The 19,837-nt window shown below is 42.8% G+C and overlaps 1 protein-coding gene across 6 annotated transcripts in view; it reads left to right on the top strand.

Moving 5' to 3' along the window:
• The window catches only part of QRICH1 (glutamine rich 1), a 37,533-nt gene that overhangs the window by 8,697 nt on the left and 8,999 nt on the right, over positions 1 to 19,837 (top strand). For 5 of the 6 annotated variants that reach the window (XM_077324921.1, XM_077324923.1, XM_077324920.1 and 2 more), the window contains exons 2-5: positions 4,283 to 4,615; positions 10,071 to 11,099; positions 18,324 to 18,501; positions 19,204 to 19,358. In XM_077324921.1, the coding sequence (XP_077181036.1) occupies positions 4,304 to 4,615; positions 10,071 to 11,099; positions 18,324 to 18,501; positions 19,204 to 19,358 (1,674 nt within the window). In that variant the 5' untranslated portion in view covers positions 4,283 to 4,303. Of the gene's footprint in view, positions 1 to 855; positions 926 to 4,282; positions 4,616 to 10,070; positions 11,100 to 18,323; positions 18,502 to 19,203; positions 19,359 to 19,837 lie in introns of those variants that run through there. The other variant, XM_077324925.1, reaches the window with a different exon arrangement.

A 19,837-nucleotide genomic window follows, 5' to 3' on the forward strand; every position in this document is an offset into this window, starting at 1 on the left:
ATGGGGAATGTATCTTCCTGGGTGGAAAGATGGTAAAGAGAAACAGATCTGAGGCGTATTAACTGGCATATAGGTTTGAATGAAGAGAGCCAGTCCTTCAACTGCTGCTATCTCCTGCCTGATTCCGTACCACCCTTGGTAACTTCTGACTTTTCTGCTTGTCTGCTTTGAATAGATCTCATAGTTACATGCCATGCTGGCATTTACTGCTGCATATAACTATAGGATCCATTGTAATAATGGGGGCACAGTGACCATGAATCCAAAGTATCAAAAGGGACTAATACAAGTTGGATAAAACAAAAAGTCATGAGCAGAACAAGCAGCTGCCAGTAGCCTGACACTACCTGGTTCCTCCAAACAACCTTTCTGAATAGAAAGACAAGACCAACCAACCAATTGAGTACTTTTGCAACAGGAAAACTTTCATATTAAATTGCTCTCCTGGGATACTGCAGGATGATTTTAAAAAATTAACAACATCTCCTTCACTGAACATATTGCTACGTTTGAAATTATCTCAGTCCAGGACATTTTATCCCAGGAGGAACTGGTAATTAAGAGTTTTGCTTGATATTGATTTAAAGTGACTCCTAGCGCCAAAGGTGGCTGATCCAAAAGTTGACTGTGTATTTTTGTGTTTACTAAGTTATGAGTCCCTCACCAATTTTTATTTTCCTTTGCCGGTACGCTGGTTCTTAAATTCAAGTCAGGGTGGTTTTTGATTATTCATCTTTATCTCTCCTCCAGGATGTAAGCAATTACAGATTAAAGAATAATGGTTCAAAGTTGAAGTGTACCTAAGTAATGTAATTCTTTTGTACCCAGAAGCCTCTGTTATCATAACCATGGAGGTGGAAATTGCAGAAATTTCTGGGAGTAGTCCAGCAGTAATCACAAGGTGGCAGCAAACCCATTGTTCCAGGTGATTTACAAATGGGACCCAAAAACCCTGCTTGACGTAGTAAAGAAAAAAGAAATGACATTGGGCCTAAGATATTGTTAATTGATTTCCATAGTTCCTGGAATTTCTAACCTTTCACAGCATTCGAACATTGTGGCCAATTGCAATTAAGTTCTGAGTGGACGCAAACACAGTTTCTTTGGTGGGTTCATTAAATCATGGACTGTATTTGGTTGTGACACAGTCTACTGATGTAACAGAATTGATTCTTGCTATATATTCCCTGTCATGTAAGTAATTCATAGTCTGATGAAGAGTGCTTGCACTTGAAAGCTCACACCCTGAATAAATCTTTGTTGGTCTTAAAGGTGCTACTGGACTCTGATTTTATTGAGTTTCTTTGGTGCAAAGATTCTTCGTCTGGTCAAGCTCTGGTTCACTATAATGGCTGAAATCGGATGGCTTGATCAGATGGGAAAGAATCCATGTACAAAGAGTGAGGCGTATGCACAAACAGCAACTGGATGTGTTCATGTCCAGTAGGAATTCAGTTGCAGCTTTGTTGAAATGTCTGAATTCAGCCTCAATAGCAAAACATAGGCACTGTGGGGTATTCAGATGCCATAACCTGCAGTTGGAGAATGTTCCTCCTAAGTCTTGCCTTCCACTTGCATTCTCTGGAGTTCAAGTCTAACATCAACTTTATGTGACATTCAAAGGAGAGGCAATTCAACATATTGCAGTTTATTTCTTTCCCATTTATTTTATTTTTAATTCAGTTATACCCAGCCCTGGTCCCAAGTGAGGACCAAAAGCAGTTTACATCATTCTCCTCAATTTTATCCTGATAAGAACAGCCCTATGAGTTACGTTATACTGAGAAAATAAGATTGGCTGGGGAGCTTCCATGTCTTGAGTGGAAGTTTGAACCCGGGTCTCCCAAATACTAATTGAGGACTCTTAACAACACACCGCATCACCACAGGCTTCTCAATTCAGATTAAATTGTTGTAGTTAGATTGAGGACTTCCTGGTCTAGCTTTGATGCTGCACGCGAGGAAAGAGAACATGTAGGCGCAAGGATCTCCAGCTCATTGTTATAATGAACAAAATGTGACTGCTTCGAGATGACTGTGTGCAGCCTTGTTTTGTAGAATAAATGCATTGTGAACAAATAAATGTCAGGCTCCGGTGCTGTGCATTTTCACAGCATATATTACTGTACAGGAGTTAACTTTTGTCGTATCTCAATATATTTCTTCTTGTATGGGTGGTAGTATTTTTGTTTCTGTAATGCCGTATATGTGTGCTTAATTTTTTGCGCATGAATTCTTTAGTAATTAGGTTGCCAGGATTTCGTGTCTTGGAAAATTATGCTTGCTCTTTTTACTTGCAAGCTTGTGTTCACTAAACACAGAAAAGCTAAAGTTTGCATAAATGATGTGAATTAATTAGTGGGAGCAAATTACCTGATATACTTAAGGTTATGAATAATTTTGAATACTTATCCATCTGCTATCTAAAACAAAATAAAGTCCTGAGAAGTCTCTTAATCTGGGATGTATTCAGTGTTTTACTCCTCATTTTTAAATACAGGAACATTCTGTGTTCAGATTAAACAGTTTTAGCCTATGTAATTTCATATTTACCGTATTTGCCGGTGTATAAGACTACCCCCCAACATTTCCACTCAAAATATAGAGTTTGTTACATTATATTACAGTACTGTGGGCCACTATGGGCAGCTATGTCTATCCCAACTGAAGTGCACCCGGCGTATAGGACGACCCCCCCACTTGGAGGCATGTTTTTCAGGGGGGGAAAGTAGTCTTATACGCCAGCAAATACTGTATGTGTGTGGTTTCATTCAGAACCAGTAGGTGGCAAGGGATTATGAAAGTATTAAACTCCACTGCCTTTGGTGTATGAACATATATTGTGCATTGTCCGTTCTGTATTGTGATGTCTCTTTTGGGGGGGAGGGGGCTAATATTGCAATCTCCATTTCATGTCATGAATTTTAAGCACTGAGAATGAGGCAGCCATTGAAAATTCCATGAGCTCAGCAGTCAACACAATTTTGCAAGCTTGCCTGTCTGCTCAGTACTGTATGCCATAAGGGGGTAAAAGGATTGGGGCTGGCAAGGTACCTGCAAAAGAGAATGTATTCTTCCTTGGTGAAAATGGAAGTAGTGATCTTCAGGGCACTGAACTCGTGCTCTGTGTCCTCAGCCTATTTACTTTCTAATTTCTGTTGTTGTCCTCAGTGAGGCAATTATCCAGAAGGTCCTCAAAACAGTCCCTCTATTGAAGCAGTAATTTCTTCCTAACTGCTAGGTTGGCTTCTTTGAATCAGAAGTACTGTTTTAGAAAGCTCAATATTGGTTTTTAGAATTGAGAATTACTGTAGTGTGGCAAGTCTTGGTCTGAAAGGATCATGGCTTCCTCCCCCCCTCCTCTTTGTAGAACTAGTCCTCAGGCTCGTGTATCCCCTTCCATTTAGGCAGCCCCAAAATTGCGAGCCAGGAAACCTTCAGTAAATCTCAGTTTGTTACAACATTTCCATCAGAATTAATAAAGTGCAGCTTCTTAAAGTATTTGGTTGGGTACTGGTGCAGATCACTGTATGCTAGGAAAAGAGAGCATGTGAACCCAAGGACTTCAATTCTTGTTGCAAATTGCGATATGCAGCCACAGTCTCTTCAAATATACTATATAGTAGACATTTTGGGGTGTTCTTTTATACATAGGAGAGATGAATGTCATTCCATTTGACTGCAGAATTACTTTAGAATGATTTGTTGGGAAAGATTGTATAATATCTCATCTTGAGACTTTCTGGGCTGATGCTGCTTCTCTGTAGGATTCCATATATCAGATGATAAAGTTGCATATTTGATCACTTGATTTGACTTGTAAGTGGAGCTTGAGTTGTGGTTCAGTCTGGAAGATGATGCAAATGACAATGCTGTGTAGTTTAGGGAAGTTTACTAGATAGCAGGTTAACTTGGGAGTATAGAGCAGTGGCATAAGACAAGCTGAAGAACTGTACAGCTAGATTTTTAAAGGTGTATGCTGTGTTAAAATCCCTCTGTAAGCAAGTCAACAAAATTTGAGTCCAATGGCTTCTTTAAGACCAATTATTTAAGGTGTGAGCTTTCATGTGCATGCACACTTCCTCACACAAATCGGCATGCAGACGAAAGCTCCTGACTTGAATAAATCTTTGTTGGTCATAAAGGTGCCACTGGACTCAAATTTTGTTCTGCTACTTCAGACCAACATGACTATTGACTTGAATCTATCTGTAAGCAAGTGGCTATCTTTGTAGTGATATCTACCAGAGGGGCTAATAAAATAATGTTTTTCTCCTCTAAGGAATCCTGAGGACCTTGCAATATGAATAATTCCTTGGAGAACACCATCTCCTTTGAAGAATACATCCGTGTGAAAGCACGATCAATCCCCCAGCATAGGATGAAGGAGTTCCTGGATTCCCTTGCTTCGAAGGGTCCTGAAGCCCTACAGGAGTTTCAGCAGACAGCTGCTACCACCACGATGGTCTACCAGCAGGGTGGCAACTGTATATATACAGATAGCACAGAGGTGGCTGGATCTTTGCTTGAACTTGCTTGTCCTGTTACAACAAGTGTCCAGCAGCAAACCCAACAAGAACAGCAAATACAGGTGCAGCAACCTCAGCAGGTTCAGGTAATAATGCTTTATGATGATTTTTTAAAATATCCATATGCATTAATGGACAGAAATTTGAACTCTGGGTGGTTTTCAGTCAGAACTTGAAACATCCATTGCATAGTCATCCACCAAAATTGTATGATGTTAATGTTTATGGATTACCTGCTAGACAATTGAAAAACAGGTGACGTTGATCTTCCTGGAGCTAGGCCTTATGAGTTTGCTCAGTGCCTGGTTGAGTCCACCTGGGAGTCCTTTGTACATTGGTATGGATTCTGTGGCAGAAGAAAGGTGCTTTTTACTAGTAAAAAGAGTTTAATTAATTTACAAATATCATGATCACATAAGCAAAGCTCTCTATCTTTCTATTTCATTCAGTACAAATAAGAAATTGTTCAGAGCAGTTATTTCAGTCTCCCCACTACTGAGATCGCTCCTACAGTGTATAAGCATTTGTATTAACTAAAACAGTGGTCCTCAACCTCCGGTCCAGGGATCAGTCGGTACCGGGCCGCAGGTCTTCCTCATCCTCCGGCCACTGCCAAGGGGGCTGCCCTGCCACTCTGCCGCCGGCTCACCTTTGGTGCTCTCTAGCGACTGCCATGGCTGGGGCTCCCCCTCTGTGTGGCACTGCACAGCTACTGCTGGCAGCACCCCCCAGCAGGCGGCGGGAAGTTAGCGGTACCAGTGGGAAAGCAAGTGGAGCAGGGGCTTAATCGGCGGTGACGTCCCTCGGCAGAAGACTACCCCCCTCCCCCGGGCCTCAGTAAAATTGTCAACCGTTGACCGGTCCCCGGTGATAAAAAGGTTGGGGACCACTGAATGAAAAGATTTCTGACTGTCTATAACAAATGGGATAGACTGCATCTCTTTCTCATACCTCACAGAGCCCTATTTAACAAATCATTCCATATACAAAAGTGTGCAAGTGGATCCCAGCGAAGAGCAGCATACAGTGCCCCTCACTGAAAGGAGTATCAGAAGAATGACAATGCAATCTGAAAACCACCTTCCCCAAATATTCAGTATTTAAACCAGGCATATTTTCCTTTTGTGGAATTCGGAGTTTATTCATACTTCTTCTCTAACCATCTTTTAAAAAATGCTATCATTGTCTTTATGACAATAATGCCTGTTTTCTTAGTTATAAATATAATTTAGTGTAGATTCTCAAATTTGTGTCTAAGTGTTCATCATGTTTTATGTTCCAGTCCTAAAGAATATTGTCATGCACTTAATTGTGTCACAGGACGACCTAGGCATTTGTTTCATTGCCAATGTGTGCCAGCCATAAAAAAGGCAGGTTTCTTCTCATGGCTTGAAGACTTTCCAAAACATAACTGTATGAGTTACAGACATATAATAGTATAATATATACTATATAAAATATATTAAAACTGTATACTGTGTCCTACCTTGCCAAGCTCACCTTTCACTTTCATGGTGTGCAAGCAGATTGCCCTGCAAGCCAATTTATCACAATACTAAAACAGCTATACAGGCCCCAGCCATATGTGTATGTGGAGTAGCTACAAAGGTACCAGGAACATTGCTAGAGTTGGCACTTGAACTCCTGTTACCATCTGGCAGCTTTCCATAGGCCAGATTTTATTAGCTAGACCAGTTATTAATAAGGACCTTCAGTGGGTGTCCTTAGTGACTGGTTTATTGCAAAGGAAGTCAGGAACAGATTAGAAAGGGAAATTGCTGAGTTTCAAATTATTATAACACTCAAAACAATTGAATCCCTAGGACTTAACAGGGATATTGGTTTCTTATCTCACTACATACCTTATCTCACTACATACCTCATTTAGTCCTTATGGATTGAGGGCAAACTGGTTGTGACATCTGTCATCTCATTAATTGCCAGGGTTGATGCAGCAGATCTGGCTGGCTAGGTCCCTCACTGCCCCACGTGCATCCCTTCCAAAGCTGCACACTTGGTGGAAGAGGATGACCATCCCAGATAAGAATCTACCATTCTTTGGTCATTCATTCATTATACCTGTATGCTCACCAGTCCCTTCGAAGGGCCATGCAACCTCTTTGTTTTATTTTATTTGGAATAATAGATAGATAATGGTAGATTATGATGTAATTAATAGTAGACTGTAATGTTACTTGGAATGATAGATTGGAATATATTTCTCTGGTATGGGGCAGGGGAGATAACTACTCCAGCCAGTTGCCCCAGTTCAAAGATGGTGATGCTGTAAGGTTGTCTCCTTGCTTGAGAGGAGAAAGATGTAGTGTAATAGCAGGGTCTCAGTTAATTAGTCTCAACATTTTACAACCAGCCTAATGTAAATTCTATTGTATCTGCAATATGTTGCTTTTAGTAACTGGAGAGAGAGAGACTCCTGTCCCAGCAGAAGGAATTAGGCATAATAAAAATTGTAATGCTGAATTCTAAATACTTAATTTTCTCAAGCCCTGTGGACTTTAAACTAGCCTTTATTTACCAAGTGAGCTTCTCCTAGGGAAGAATTATTTAATTTATTTAATTTTATTACTTTGAAGCAAATGCACATTTTGTGGCTATATTGTTTCGAAGCAAGCAGGATAAAGGTGACCTGTTTCATAGCCCAAGGAAACTTGTATGTATATTTGAAAATACATAGCCTGCCTTTCTATTGTAAATAATACTTGGATAGATTATATATCAAACAAAATTGTAAACCCCCATTTTAAAAGCAAACTCAGGCTTATGTAAGAGCATGCAGCAGCCTAAAGCAGCGACATCCAGCCAGTAAAAAAATTAATCTGATATAAAGCTGAAAGCCAAGAAAAGAAGTCAAGAAGAATTACAGTGACAAAAATAATCAATAAAACCATTCATAACGATTTAAACATCCAGAATAAATGTTAAAAGTGTTCCAGAATTAAAACAGATCTGAAGTTCAGAGTGAAGGAGTGACAAGCATCTTTGAGTCATAGATCCATAGTCTGGAAGCCACTCCTGAGAAAGTCCTGTTCTGTGTTCCATAAACCTCCCTTTTTAGCAAATGGATCAGGTTACTGGGCTGTTGCAGAGATGCCATTTCCACATCTCAAACTTGTACATGCACTTTGAATAAGCCAGCCATAAATCAGTTTTTTAAAAATAAAATTGAATTTGATTAAAATGCTTGGTTGTTTCCAAGCTGTGCCGAGAGAATGTTTTCATTTAACCTGCTTCAAAGAGCTTTATTTGCTTTAGAAAAATACTGTTCAGCAGACTTGGGTGCCCTTGACATTTTATTTAAGTGCGACAGTGCCTAAGCATAAATGTTTATTTGCAAGTCCGCACTGAAGAGTTTTTCTGAAATTGTGCCTTCCCTAGAGGTTGCTGTAACTTTTGAGCAAACATTTGTAATAGTGAACTTAGTATATGAGATATGCAGTATTATTAGAGAATGTCAGTTTATCTGCTGCATTGTCATTAAAAATACTGTTAACCCCTTGTATAGGTGCAAAATGATGAGAACTTGGAAGAAACCAAGTTCTGAAGGAGCAGACCAGCTCTTTGTATCAACTCTTTCATCATTGTTCAACTTGAAGGTATCTCAAAGGTCACTGGTCAGTCTCTTTCCCTGGAGACACAGGATTTTCACACGCAAATGTAATCCATATTTCTCTTCTGATTCAGGGAGAAAAGCTGTGGGGGTTGTGATTTTTTGAAAAATCGAGATGTTATCCACATACTTTGTATTTCATCTTGCTTAGTCTTCACATGTCTTTGAAGATTTTCAGGATTTGAAAAGTACTAATGGTTTTTGGGACACTTTCTTGTGAGGAATGCTTTCTTGTGAGGAATGCATGTTGACAGCCATGTTGGACTAAGAAATACAAATCAAAAGATTATAGTAAGGTAGAAACATCTTTTTGATTTAAACATGATATGAGGAACTTGTGATGAATAAGAAGGGTACTTCATTTGTTTGGTATGGAGGTATAGTGGACTCTAAACAAGTCATGATTTTTAAAAATTCCTTGTTAGTACAGTGAGCGTTACCAGGTGCAAAGAAAAAGAATCTACTCTTGATTTCCCTTTGGCAGTGCAGGAATAGAACAGCAGTTAAAGTTTCTCAGTTAGTGCAGTAGGGATAAAAGTTAACCCAAACATTGCCAATCTTATATTGCTGTGTGAGAAAACTGTAAGTATAGTGAGGAATACATGGAGTGAAGTGTAAAAAATTTGGAACCAAATCTAATCAGTATTTCTTAATTCTCCAGATCAGTTGGATTCCCACTATCTTCTTTCTCTCACCACTGAGGGCTTTCCGTTAATCCCTAGAGTAATGAGAAGGATATTTCCCTTCTTTTTCAATAGATAATTACCAAAGCAGAGAACTTAAAAAAAAACCCTATATAATATTTGCTGGTAGTCCTGTGTTGGCAGTTGGCACTTGAATTAGAATAAACCAGTTTCACCACCTCTGCCTCCTCACTTTTACTTGTATGTAAATTTGCACAGGAAGTTCGCTGGTCAAAAGCACCAAGGCAATTGAACAATACAGAGCTTTGTCCAGAGCACAGGAAGCAGGCTTTCTTAATGCAAAGTACAATAAATCATTGGCACCTAAGAAAACACAGCACTGAGAAATTGTTTGCATTGGAAAACTCACCTATGCAGTTTCTGTAGACGACCTACTAGCATCTATTTCGTTCACATGCATACCTTTTGTTTCTTATGTAGTCACTTAACGTCGTCGACTTGTAACTGAATATGTGGACTCTCTTGAAAAGCCGTTGTGTTTATGGTGTTGATGACGATCCATTAGGGTTTTGTTTTGTTTTTTGCTCATTCATACCTGCAAGTGTCCTTGATGTTTTGGTAACAAAATTTATGTGAGCCAGCCCTAAATCATCGCTCCCCGTACTTAATAATAGCAAAGGGGGTTGATCTGTCAACTTTTCTGTTTCGTCCTGCATTCCATTTATGGCTACAAAGTACAACTTGTTCAGGCATCTGCATTATTGATGTTTGTATAGATTATTGCTGTGTTAATTTCATTGGTTTCCATATCAGCTATACTTGATAGCTTTGTTACCATTTCTAAGCATTTTAAAAACATAGGCACCACATAGGAAATCATTCAGGAATAAGTCAGAAGCTACTGCATTTCGTTAACTTTATAACTGACATCTATGTGGTGCTTTCTCTAAAACCTTTTGTCCTGTCATATGTTTACATGAGGTGGTACAGAGTCTCTTCACTTTAACCCAATTAAGATATTGGCTATAATTTGTCAGTTTCTTGGGACAGATGCGGTAAGTGTTGCCCTCTCCCCATACACGAATCTTTGGTAAAGAAGTCTGTAGCAAATCAGTATTGCTTCTGTGTCCCTACAGTTGATTGCTTGGCCCAGAGCACATGTTTCTCTGGGAGGTTCTCACATATATTAATTCCTTGGCCTAATCAGTGGCATTGGTGCAGAAGTGTTTACATTCAGGGAGACTAATTCTTGAGCCCTTTTTCTTGCAGGTGCAAGTTCAGGTGCAGCAGTCCCCTCAGCAAGTCTCCACCCAACAGCTTTCTCCCCAGCTCACTGTTCACCAAGCTTCGGAGCAGCCCATACAGGTCCAGGTGCAGATCCAAGGCCAGGCGCAGCAGCAGGCTCCCCAGACAATACAGGGTCAAGCGCTTCAGAGCCCCAGCCCTTCTCAACTGCAGGCGGCTCAGATCCAGGTGCAGCACGTGCAGACTGCCCAGCAAATCCAGGGTGCAGAAATACAAGAGGAACACATACAGCACCAGCAGATCCAGGCACAGCTTGTAGCAGGGCAGGCGATTGCTGGAGGCCAGCAGATCCAGATCCAGACAGTCGGGGCGCTTTCCCCTCCGCCGTCTCAGCAGGGCTCACCACGGGAAGGCGAGCGAAGGATCAGCACCGCCAGCGTCCTCCAGCCAGTGAAGAAGCGCAAAGTGGATATGCCTATTACTGTCTCGTACGCTATTTCAGGGCAGCCAGTCGCCACAGTCCTGGCTATCCCCCAGGGCCAGCAACAGAGTTACGTATCCTTAAGGCCGGACTTGTTAACGGTGGATAGCGCCCACCTGTACAGTGCCACTGGGACCATAACAAGCCCTACCGGAGAGACTTGGACCATCCCTGTTTACTCTGCACAACCCCGTGGCGACCTACAGCAACAGAACATAACCCATATTGCCATCCCCCAAGAGGCCTACAACGCCGTCCATGTCAGTGGCTCCCCAACGGCTCTGGCCACCGTGAAGCTGGAAGACGACAAGGATAAGATGGTGGGAGGCACATCAGTAGTGAAAAACTCTCATGAGGAAGTGGTGCAAACCCTTGCTAATTCCCTTTTCCCAGCACAGTTTATGAACGGCAACATCCATATCCCGGTGGCAGTGCAAGCTGTAGCAGGGACATACCAGAACACAGCTCAGACGGTGCATATATGGGACCCGCAACAGCAGCCACAGCAGCAACCCACATCACAAGAGCAGGGACAGCAGCAACAGCAACAACAGCTGCAAGTCGCGTGCGCTGTAAGTAAAGCTCTCTTAATGAACAGAGTTTCTGTGCTGTGGAGAATTTGGGGTGGGGGGGATGACCATAACTATCTGTGTGCAGAAGGTACTATTATAACTCTTGGCCAAAGTGCTCTTGCACAAAATTACTCAATTTGTCTATTCAGATTGCAGATAGATATATATATATGTGTATATATATTTGTATTTTGAATGGACAGGGGACAGCATAGCCTTCTGTAGAAACTGACCTGCATATTAAATGTAGCATAAGTTGTGAGAACTAGAATGCCTTTTGTGTTTCAGAAAATTTTAAACTGAGGGAAATTCCCTGAGAATCCTAATTTAAATGGATTAAGAAGAAGAAGAAGAGTTGGTTCTTATATGCCGCTTTTCCCTACCCGAAGGAGGCTCAAAGCGGCTTACAGTCGCCTTCCCATTCCTCTCCCCACCACAGACACCCTGTGGGGTGGGTGAGGCTGAGAGAGCCCTGATATCACTGCCTGGTCAGAACAGTTTTATCAGTGCTGTGGCGAGCCCAAGATCACCCAGCTGGTTGCATGTGGGGGAGCACAGAATCGAACCTGGCATGCCAGATTAGAAGTCCGCACTCCTAACCATTACACCAAACTGACTCTCTTTAAACTTTGTACACAGTTACAGAAGATAAATAGTCCTTTCTGGGATGTTACTGTCAGAAAAACAAGAATTGGTATAAATTTCTTGTTCCAGTCTTCAATTTCCAAGTCATGAATAAATAAAAATTGGGAAATTGACTACTGTCTGAGATCGCACATGGGAACATATTTCTGCTGGTTTCACTCTTCCCGATACAGCATCTTTGTCTAATTCCAAGGATGTTTTGGTTGTCAGGTGCAGTTTTTCAGGAGGGCTGCAAAAGAGGTCTGGTTTATAAATGTATTTTGTTCATAATAATTGGATTCAGCTCATAAGTGTTTTTTCCAGTGATTTTAAGCACAGCATTTAATATATGAAACGTAGTTGGGTCTCTTTGGCAAATCAGTTGTATTGTGGCAAACCTTTGAAAGCTGGAAAGCAAAAATTAATCCATATATGATTTTCTGATAGAGAATGTATAGCTTTGTCTTGGGCAAGTACATCGTTAGACCTCCTTCTTCTCCCCTCTAGTAGTGGGGGTTGGGAGTGGGTTTTCTGCCATGTTGGGTCTTTTTTGATGTCTTTTAATGGGTGTTTTAATGGGGGTTTTATAAGACACTGTAACCCACGACGAGCCATCCAGGGAGTGGCGGGGAAAAAATCTAACAGTAATAACAATAATAGTAATCTCTTAAAGCAGGGGTAGTCAAACTGCGGCCCTCCAGATGTCCATGGACTACAATTCCCATGAGCCCATGCTGGCAGGGCTCATGGACTACAATTCCCATGACTACAATTCCCAGGTGTCTATGGACTACAATTCCCATGAGCAAATGCTGGCAGGGGTTCATGGGAATTGTAGTCCATGGACATCTGGAGGGCCGCAGTTTGACTACCCCTGTCTTAAACGGTCCGTTCCCAGAGCCTTTGAGTTTTATCAACCAGGGGGATTGGAGGAGGATGCCAAAGCTTAAATATTTTCTTGTTTTAAGGTTACTGGAGCCCATATTTTTCACCTTTGCTTTTAGCAAAACTACTTCCTGCATGCCATCTGCCCTTCCAAGAGCATTTGTATTAGAAAACTGATGTTATACACCAAAATGTATATGCAATTATATAGAGAGTCTGCTCTTCCTGGGAGTATGCCAGGAACAGTTGTGGATAGGATTCTCAGTAGACCTGCTTAGGATTGTTCTCTAAAACAGAGCAGCTATTTCTAGAGGCTGACGGGAATAAATATGAAAAGGAAAATAAAGTAGGAAAATATGCCAAACTAGCAGTTCCCACTGTAATGTCTCTTCTCAAATGATGCAATACCAAATCTGTACGAAAAGAGTACAGCCATGCAAGCCTTTCGGAATTTAATATATTTGCACGTATTCTAATCTCTCTTACGGCAGCATATTCTGTTGGAACTAACTCCGTTGTGGAATTCTGAGGGATTGTATGCCTTGAGAATCATAGTGAGGTAATTGGAGGATGCTAGCCAGCAGACACTGTTCTGCCAAATGAAATAGTAGTGGATATCCTCAAGGAACACGGCCTGTCTATAGAGGTGCCACGGTTCCTTGCCTATAGTTCTTGGTTAAGTTCTTAAGTCAATAGTTTGGCAACTATGAGCCAGCCCCATCTAGCCTTACATTACATGCAAAGCCCTGACAATTTGAATTCCTGTGGAATGAAGGCATCAGCACATTCCAGCCTTTTTTGTGTTGTTTTTAATGCTGCTATTGTTTTATTTTTATGTTGCCACATGTGGAAACATTTCTTTCCCCCCGCCCCAGACTTTTGATATTTGGGGTTGCAGAACTGAATCTCCATTGAACTTTAATTACTCTTTCCTGCTTTCTCTGTGGTCTTTCCAGATAAAAGGGGGTTGAAGATACTTTCTTCAGTCCTTGGGTTCTGCTCCTTAAACTTCTGCAAAATTTAATGGATCACTTTTCAGAGCCAAACCTCTATATTAACATGAAATGAATCCTGTTTAAGCCTGTTTTTTCCTTTTTTAAACTCTACAACCGCGGTCCACAACCCCCGGTCTGTGGCCTGGTGCCGGGCCGCTAGAGCCTTGGCAGTGGGTCGCGGCTCCCTCTCCCCACCCCCCCAAAGCGGCCAATTAGCTTGCAGCCCGGCGAGCTTCTTGCTGCATGAGGGGGGGGAGAGGGAAGTGTGGCCGCTGGCACGCCGGCGGCCCAAATGCACATGCACGGCAGTTTCGCGCATGTGTGCATGCACAGAGCCTGCTTGTGCCCCCCCGTCAAGAGTGCAAGTGCGCATGCGCGGGCCCCAGGTCACTCTCTCCCCCCACCCCTTGGCAGCAGTCTGCAACCGGAAAAAGGTTGCAGACCACTGCTCTATAAGGTACGCAATTTTGAGATGCTGCTGCTGTCAGATTCAATGCATACAGAAGATACTGTAAATCACTGAAAGAAGCTCTATAAGGAAAAATGTTCATTCTGATGGCCAAGCAGTCTCAGACCCAACACCAAAGGTTTTCAGTTGCCTGATGTTTTAGTAGAGCATTTTCAGGGGTTTCTTGGAGCATACAGATTTCATTAAACTTCTTGGTTTAGGTAAATTTTTCCTACCCTGGCTGGATAACACTACAGAATGGAGGCATTCTGGTAAGTATTCGTAAAAGGACAAAACACTGACTCTGCACATTTATACAAGACTGTATAAGGGCCATTATTTCCTTCTGCAGTTACAAACTTGTGTCAGCTGAATTACCACTTTGAATTACTTTTTGCTGCAAGTCTCACAGTGTTCCACTTCAGACCTGGCATTACCTCTGCAGGCTGAACCATACATTTAATTAGCTTTCTCCAAGTGCAACCATACTCACGGGAAATAAATATCTATCAGCATATTGCTGTCCCCCTTTAATTTACTATTTAGAATGCCCCTGAATACTCTGAACTCTCTCTCAGAGAGAGTGCCAATGCAGTACAGTAGTTAAGAGTGGTAGATTTTATTCTGGAGAACTGGATTTAATTCCCTACTCCTCCACATGAAGCCAGCTGGGTGACCTCAGCCAGTCTGTTTCACTCAGGACTCTCTCAGCCCCACCTGCCTCACAAGGTGCCTCTTGTAGAGAGAGGAAGGGTAGGAGATTGCAAGCTGCTTAACTCCTTCAAGTAGTGAAAAGCAGGGAATAAAAACCAGCTCTTCTTCTTACTTTGTCCCTATTCCCGAAATTACAGCTGGTCCAAAACGCAGTGTCCTCAGTAGAACACCCTGTGCTCTGGCAGCTGTATTGGCTTTCAGTGGAGTACTGGAATTAGGTTCAAGGTGTTTTGCAGTTTGGTCCTGGCATATCTGAAGGGCCACCGTTCTGAATACTCCTCCCAAAGAGCATTATGCTCCACTGGTTCTAACAAGTTAGTGATCCCTGGCCTCATCTGCTCAAGTTAGCTCATCTGGCCTCGAAAAGGCCCTGGCCCCACTTGGTCTAATGAGTTTCCAGAGGAGACACTGGACCACTTGGAGGTCACTGAATTCTGCCAGGCATTTGTTTGAGCCTAGGTTATGAAGACCACCAGAAGCCTTCCCTCCCTTGGAACATCCCGGAATACCCAGATGGATTGAACCTGGGAATGGAAGGATGTTGACTGCTGTCTTGTGAAACGTTTCAAGTAATTTGAATTAAGTTTATTGTTTGTTGGTTTAAAATTGTTTTGCAGCACCCTGAGACGGTTGTGCCACGCAGGGCGGTTCTGTAAATGCAATATATCAAATCAATCGGATGCAGTAAACCAAAATCAGATTATGTAAACCACGAGGCAATTGGGACCTAGCAGCATTGCAGGGTCCAATTTTATAGAGGCCAGGTGAACCTGAGGGAAAACCTCCTCTGTGCAGTCGGCTGGTCCAGGTCCTGCCCCTTGCTGAGCCTGATTGGCCACCAGGGAAGGCAGCCGGGCTTGGGGCGGTGCATACAGGCACTGAAGCCTCCACACCCATTCGAGTATTAAATGACTGGCAACTTCATCACCACTTCCTCACATTAAATCCCCCCCCCACACACACACGACTGCAAACAGGGCCTAGTTGCTCATGGGGCCACTAGCACTGAGACAGACCATTGTCTCATTTTGCTCAGTATAGTCTTCTGTGACTGGCAGTTGGTCTTCAGCAACTCAAGGAGAGCAGTTTATTTACCCAATACCAGCTATCTGAGGCCTTTTAACTGGGGATGTCATGGATTGAAGCTGAGATATCCTGTATACAGAACACATTTTCCCACCAATCCAGAGCTGCTTATTTTCTACAGTTTCCTCATCAGGGTGACCTGCCTGAGTTAACAAAAAGGGCACCTTGTGATCAGGTGCTTTCTTAACTGTAGGGTGCCTTGTTTTACAGCTCACCTCCCTTCCCCTGCTACTGCCTCCTTCTGCTGAAAAGGCAAACTTAGTGTATGACATGAAAGTAGCACATCTCAATCATAGGAGGGTGCTTCATCGCCCCCAAAAGTGGAGGGGTAGGAATGAGCAGCTATACCAGTATGCCAGAGGCTCTTACTTAGAGTAGCTTCATTATCATGCTAGATGTTAAAACTCAAAGCACTTTCTGAGCTTGGTGAGTTTTTCGTATACTACTTTCATCCATAGTCATCCTTGAAGATATCCAAGTTCTCATATTTTCTGAAATGTATACATTTCCATACTAGGAGCCTCTTGTGGCGCAGAGTGGTAAGGCAGCAGAAATGCTGTCTGAAGCGATGTCCATGAGGTTGGGAGTTCGATCCCAGCAGCCGGCTCAAGGTTGACTCAGCCTTCCACCCTTCTGAGGTCGGTAAAATGAGTACCCAGCTTGCTGGGGGGTAAAACGGTAATGACTAGGGAAGGGAATGGCAAACCACCCTGTATTGAGTCTGCCATGAAAACGCTGGAGGGCGTCACCCCAAGTGTCAGACATGACTTGGTGCTTTACCTTACAAAATTCCTTGCCAAGGGAATACCTTTACCTTTACACATTTCCATATTGGTACATTGGTTCTTCGAGCATGGGATATCAGCTGAATGAGGCAATCTATATTTAAAACTGTTAAGCTAGCTTTATTCACTGGTTTGATGTGTTTGGTAAGGCTTATCTGCCGGTATATGGGATAGAAAGATAAATTGGTTATTTTAGCGTCCTTCCTTTGGATATTATGTGTGATAACTTGATTTACTACCTGGTTTGGTATTGAAAGTCAGATTGTTATGATTGTCATGGCCCCTTCACAGCATGCTACACATAGGCACAAAGATTTATTGTACGGGTGCTGTTTGTTGGAAAGTTGCCCTGGAGATGCTGGCTAACTGAAGGCACAATGACCTTAAGAACATGCATTTTCTAAGCAATTGTTATCTAAAGCTGTAGTCCGGTTTCTCCCAGCTGAGGGCAATCTTTTCATCCATGCTATTTCAAAATATTTCGCAGGGATACAGATTGTAGTCTTTGGTGTTTTTGTTGTTGCAGCAGCAGACTAAGCCAGCCTTTCTCAAGCCTTTTACCGTTGAGAAATCCCTGTAACATTCTTCAGGCTTCGAGAAACCCTGAAAGAGATGTCAGCAGGCCATACCTTACCTTCTTGCCACACCCCTGGAAGTCACATGTCACCAGAAGTGACATCACCCAGACATTCCCACTGGAGGTGACACCACCAGGCTGCTCCCAGGCACAGGAAGTGTCAGCACAGAAATAGTTTCAAACGATTTGTGAACAGAACCATACCTGTACTCTGGGCTAGCTACCAGTTTGCTTTCCTTCACCAAAGGGAGCCTGCAGAAACAGGACCGGGGCAGGCCTATGCCACTACCCCTCGCCCACAGTACTTAAACCTCTGGACTCCTGTTGCTACCATGTGCATCAAGCCTCAGCCAGCAAGGATTTGTATGGCCAGGGCCCATCCCTCCCCTCCAGGCCCATCATTGGCCATTGGGGGTGGGGTTTGACATGACCCATGTATGGTCATATCACTGTTAAAATTTTTAATTAAAAATTGACTCCCACCCAATCGGCAAAACCCTTCTGGGGCTGTCATGAAATCCCGGTGTTTCACAATACGCTGGTTGAGGAAGCATGGAGTAATCTTTTGGCCAGAGTAGATTTATGTTATAACTTTGGTTTTGAATCTGAGTATATCCTCTGTCATCTTGCAAAAATGTGGTTACTTTCTCACATCTAGTTAGTCATGTGGGGGTGTGGAAGATCCACTTGTGGAAAGGGAGAAATCACATTTAATTTCTGTGTTTCATTTACGTAGCTTTAGCAAATACCTTTTGTGTTTTGAGAAATTGCATTGTGTGCCTCTTTAGCGCACACATTGTTGGTGCATAAGTGATTTTCATATCTAGGCTGATACCTTTTCATTTCAGCTTCAGCAGACTTGTTCACCATGAATGCGAGAGATGCTGCACAAGCTAGTAGTAATTTCCATTCACAATGTGGCAAATCCACATTGGCAGCTAATGAGCCTTAGAACTGGTGTGCAGACAGAGCAAGCCTTTATCAACTGTTCAACAATGTCGAATGGTACCCTTCTTCTTGGAGGATGGTATTATTAAGACGACAAATGACACAAGGTATTTAAACACTTCTGCTAGCTCTTATATAATTAGAAGTGGTTTTCTTCAACAGGCTCAAACTGTTCAGGTTGCTGAAGTTGAGCAGCAACCCCAGCCTCAGCCTTCACCCGAACTCCTGCTTCCACAATCTCTCAAGCCAGAGGAGGGACTGGAAGTGTGGAAGAGCTGGGCACAGACTAAAAATGCAGAACTGGAGAAAGAGTCGCAGAACAGGCTTGCACCCATTGGCAGTAAGTATTCCACACAGCAGCACCCTTCTCTGTGTTTTGAACCAAAGGACCTTTGTTTTGCGGCTTTGGGATTTCTTGGACTACTGAATCCTGAGGACTCGGAATAGCTTTTGGGCTTTCTTTAGTGTGGAAAATGCCTATAAGATGGTAAAATTGTGTTGCCTTATGTTTACTTGGAGCCTCTTGTGGCGCAGAGTGGTAAGGCAGCAGAAATGCTGTCTGAAGCTGTTTGTCCATGAGGCTGGGAGTTCAATCCCAGCAGCCGGCTCAAGGTTGACTCAGCCTTCCATCCTCCTGAGGTTGGTAAAATGAGTACCCAGCTTGCTGGGGGGTAAACGGTAATGACTGGGGAAGGCACTGGCAAACCACCCCATATTGAATCTGCCATGAAAACGCTAGAGGGCGTCATCCCAAGGGTCAGATATGACATGCTTGCACAGGGGATACCTTTACCTTTTTATGTTTACATGCAAAACCTGCATTAGTGCCCAGTTTTCTGCTCTTGGGTTGTTGTTTTTTAATCCTTTGCAGAGTGGGATAGTTTTAAGAGTGAATTATTTCTGGAAAGAATCCCGTTTGAGAGTGGCCAGGCAGGCTCAATGGGACGGGTGGCAGAAGAGGAAAAGAATGACTCATTAAGGCCGAGAAAAACAGACCTGCTGAAAAATGTCAACTAGTGTTCTTTTGTGCTGTGGTTTGCAGGGCGCCAGCTGTTGAGATTTCAAGAGGATCTTATATCTTCAGCTGTAGCTGAACTGAATTACGGGCTGTGCTTAATGACCCGCGAAGCTCGCAACAGCGAAGGCGAGCCGTATGATCCGGACGTTCTTTACTATATCTTCCTGTGCATTCAAAAGGTATGGAAGCTTTTACTGCAGACTATCGAGCGGGCTAGAAGGTAGCAACAGACATTGTCACCTGAAAGATTCTTACACGTCTGGCACCAGAGGTTCTTTGGTGTGAAGCTGTGGTGGTTTGTTTTTTCAAGACAGTATAGCAACATAGAAAACAGAGCTAGAAGGAGTACCTTCAAGTGTAAACTAGTCCCGACCTGTTGTGCAGTGCAGGTGATTCACAGCTACCCCACACACCCTCTCAGTGACCCCTGCTCTATGCTTAGAGTAGGACAGAAACCCTTCAGGATCCCCGGCCTGGGGGACAATTCTTTCTTGACACCAAAGTGGCAATCGGTGTTACCGTGGCCATATAACCAAGGGCCACAAGAGCCAAGCACTGGCTCATCCCTACCTGCTCTTACTCTCACGGTCTACTAAATTCATAATGCTTCATCAAATCAGCAGTGCTGTCATATGGGTGTCGGGCCCCTGATTAAAAA

Source organism: Paroedura picta, chromosome 3 (assembly GCF_049243985.1).
Source record: "Paroedura picta isolate Pp20150507F chromosome 3, Ppicta_v3.0, whole genome shotgun sequence".
Taxonomy (NCBI): domain Eukaryota; kingdom Metazoa; phylum Chordata; class Lepidosauria; order Squamata; family Gekkonidae; genus Paroedura; species Paroedura picta.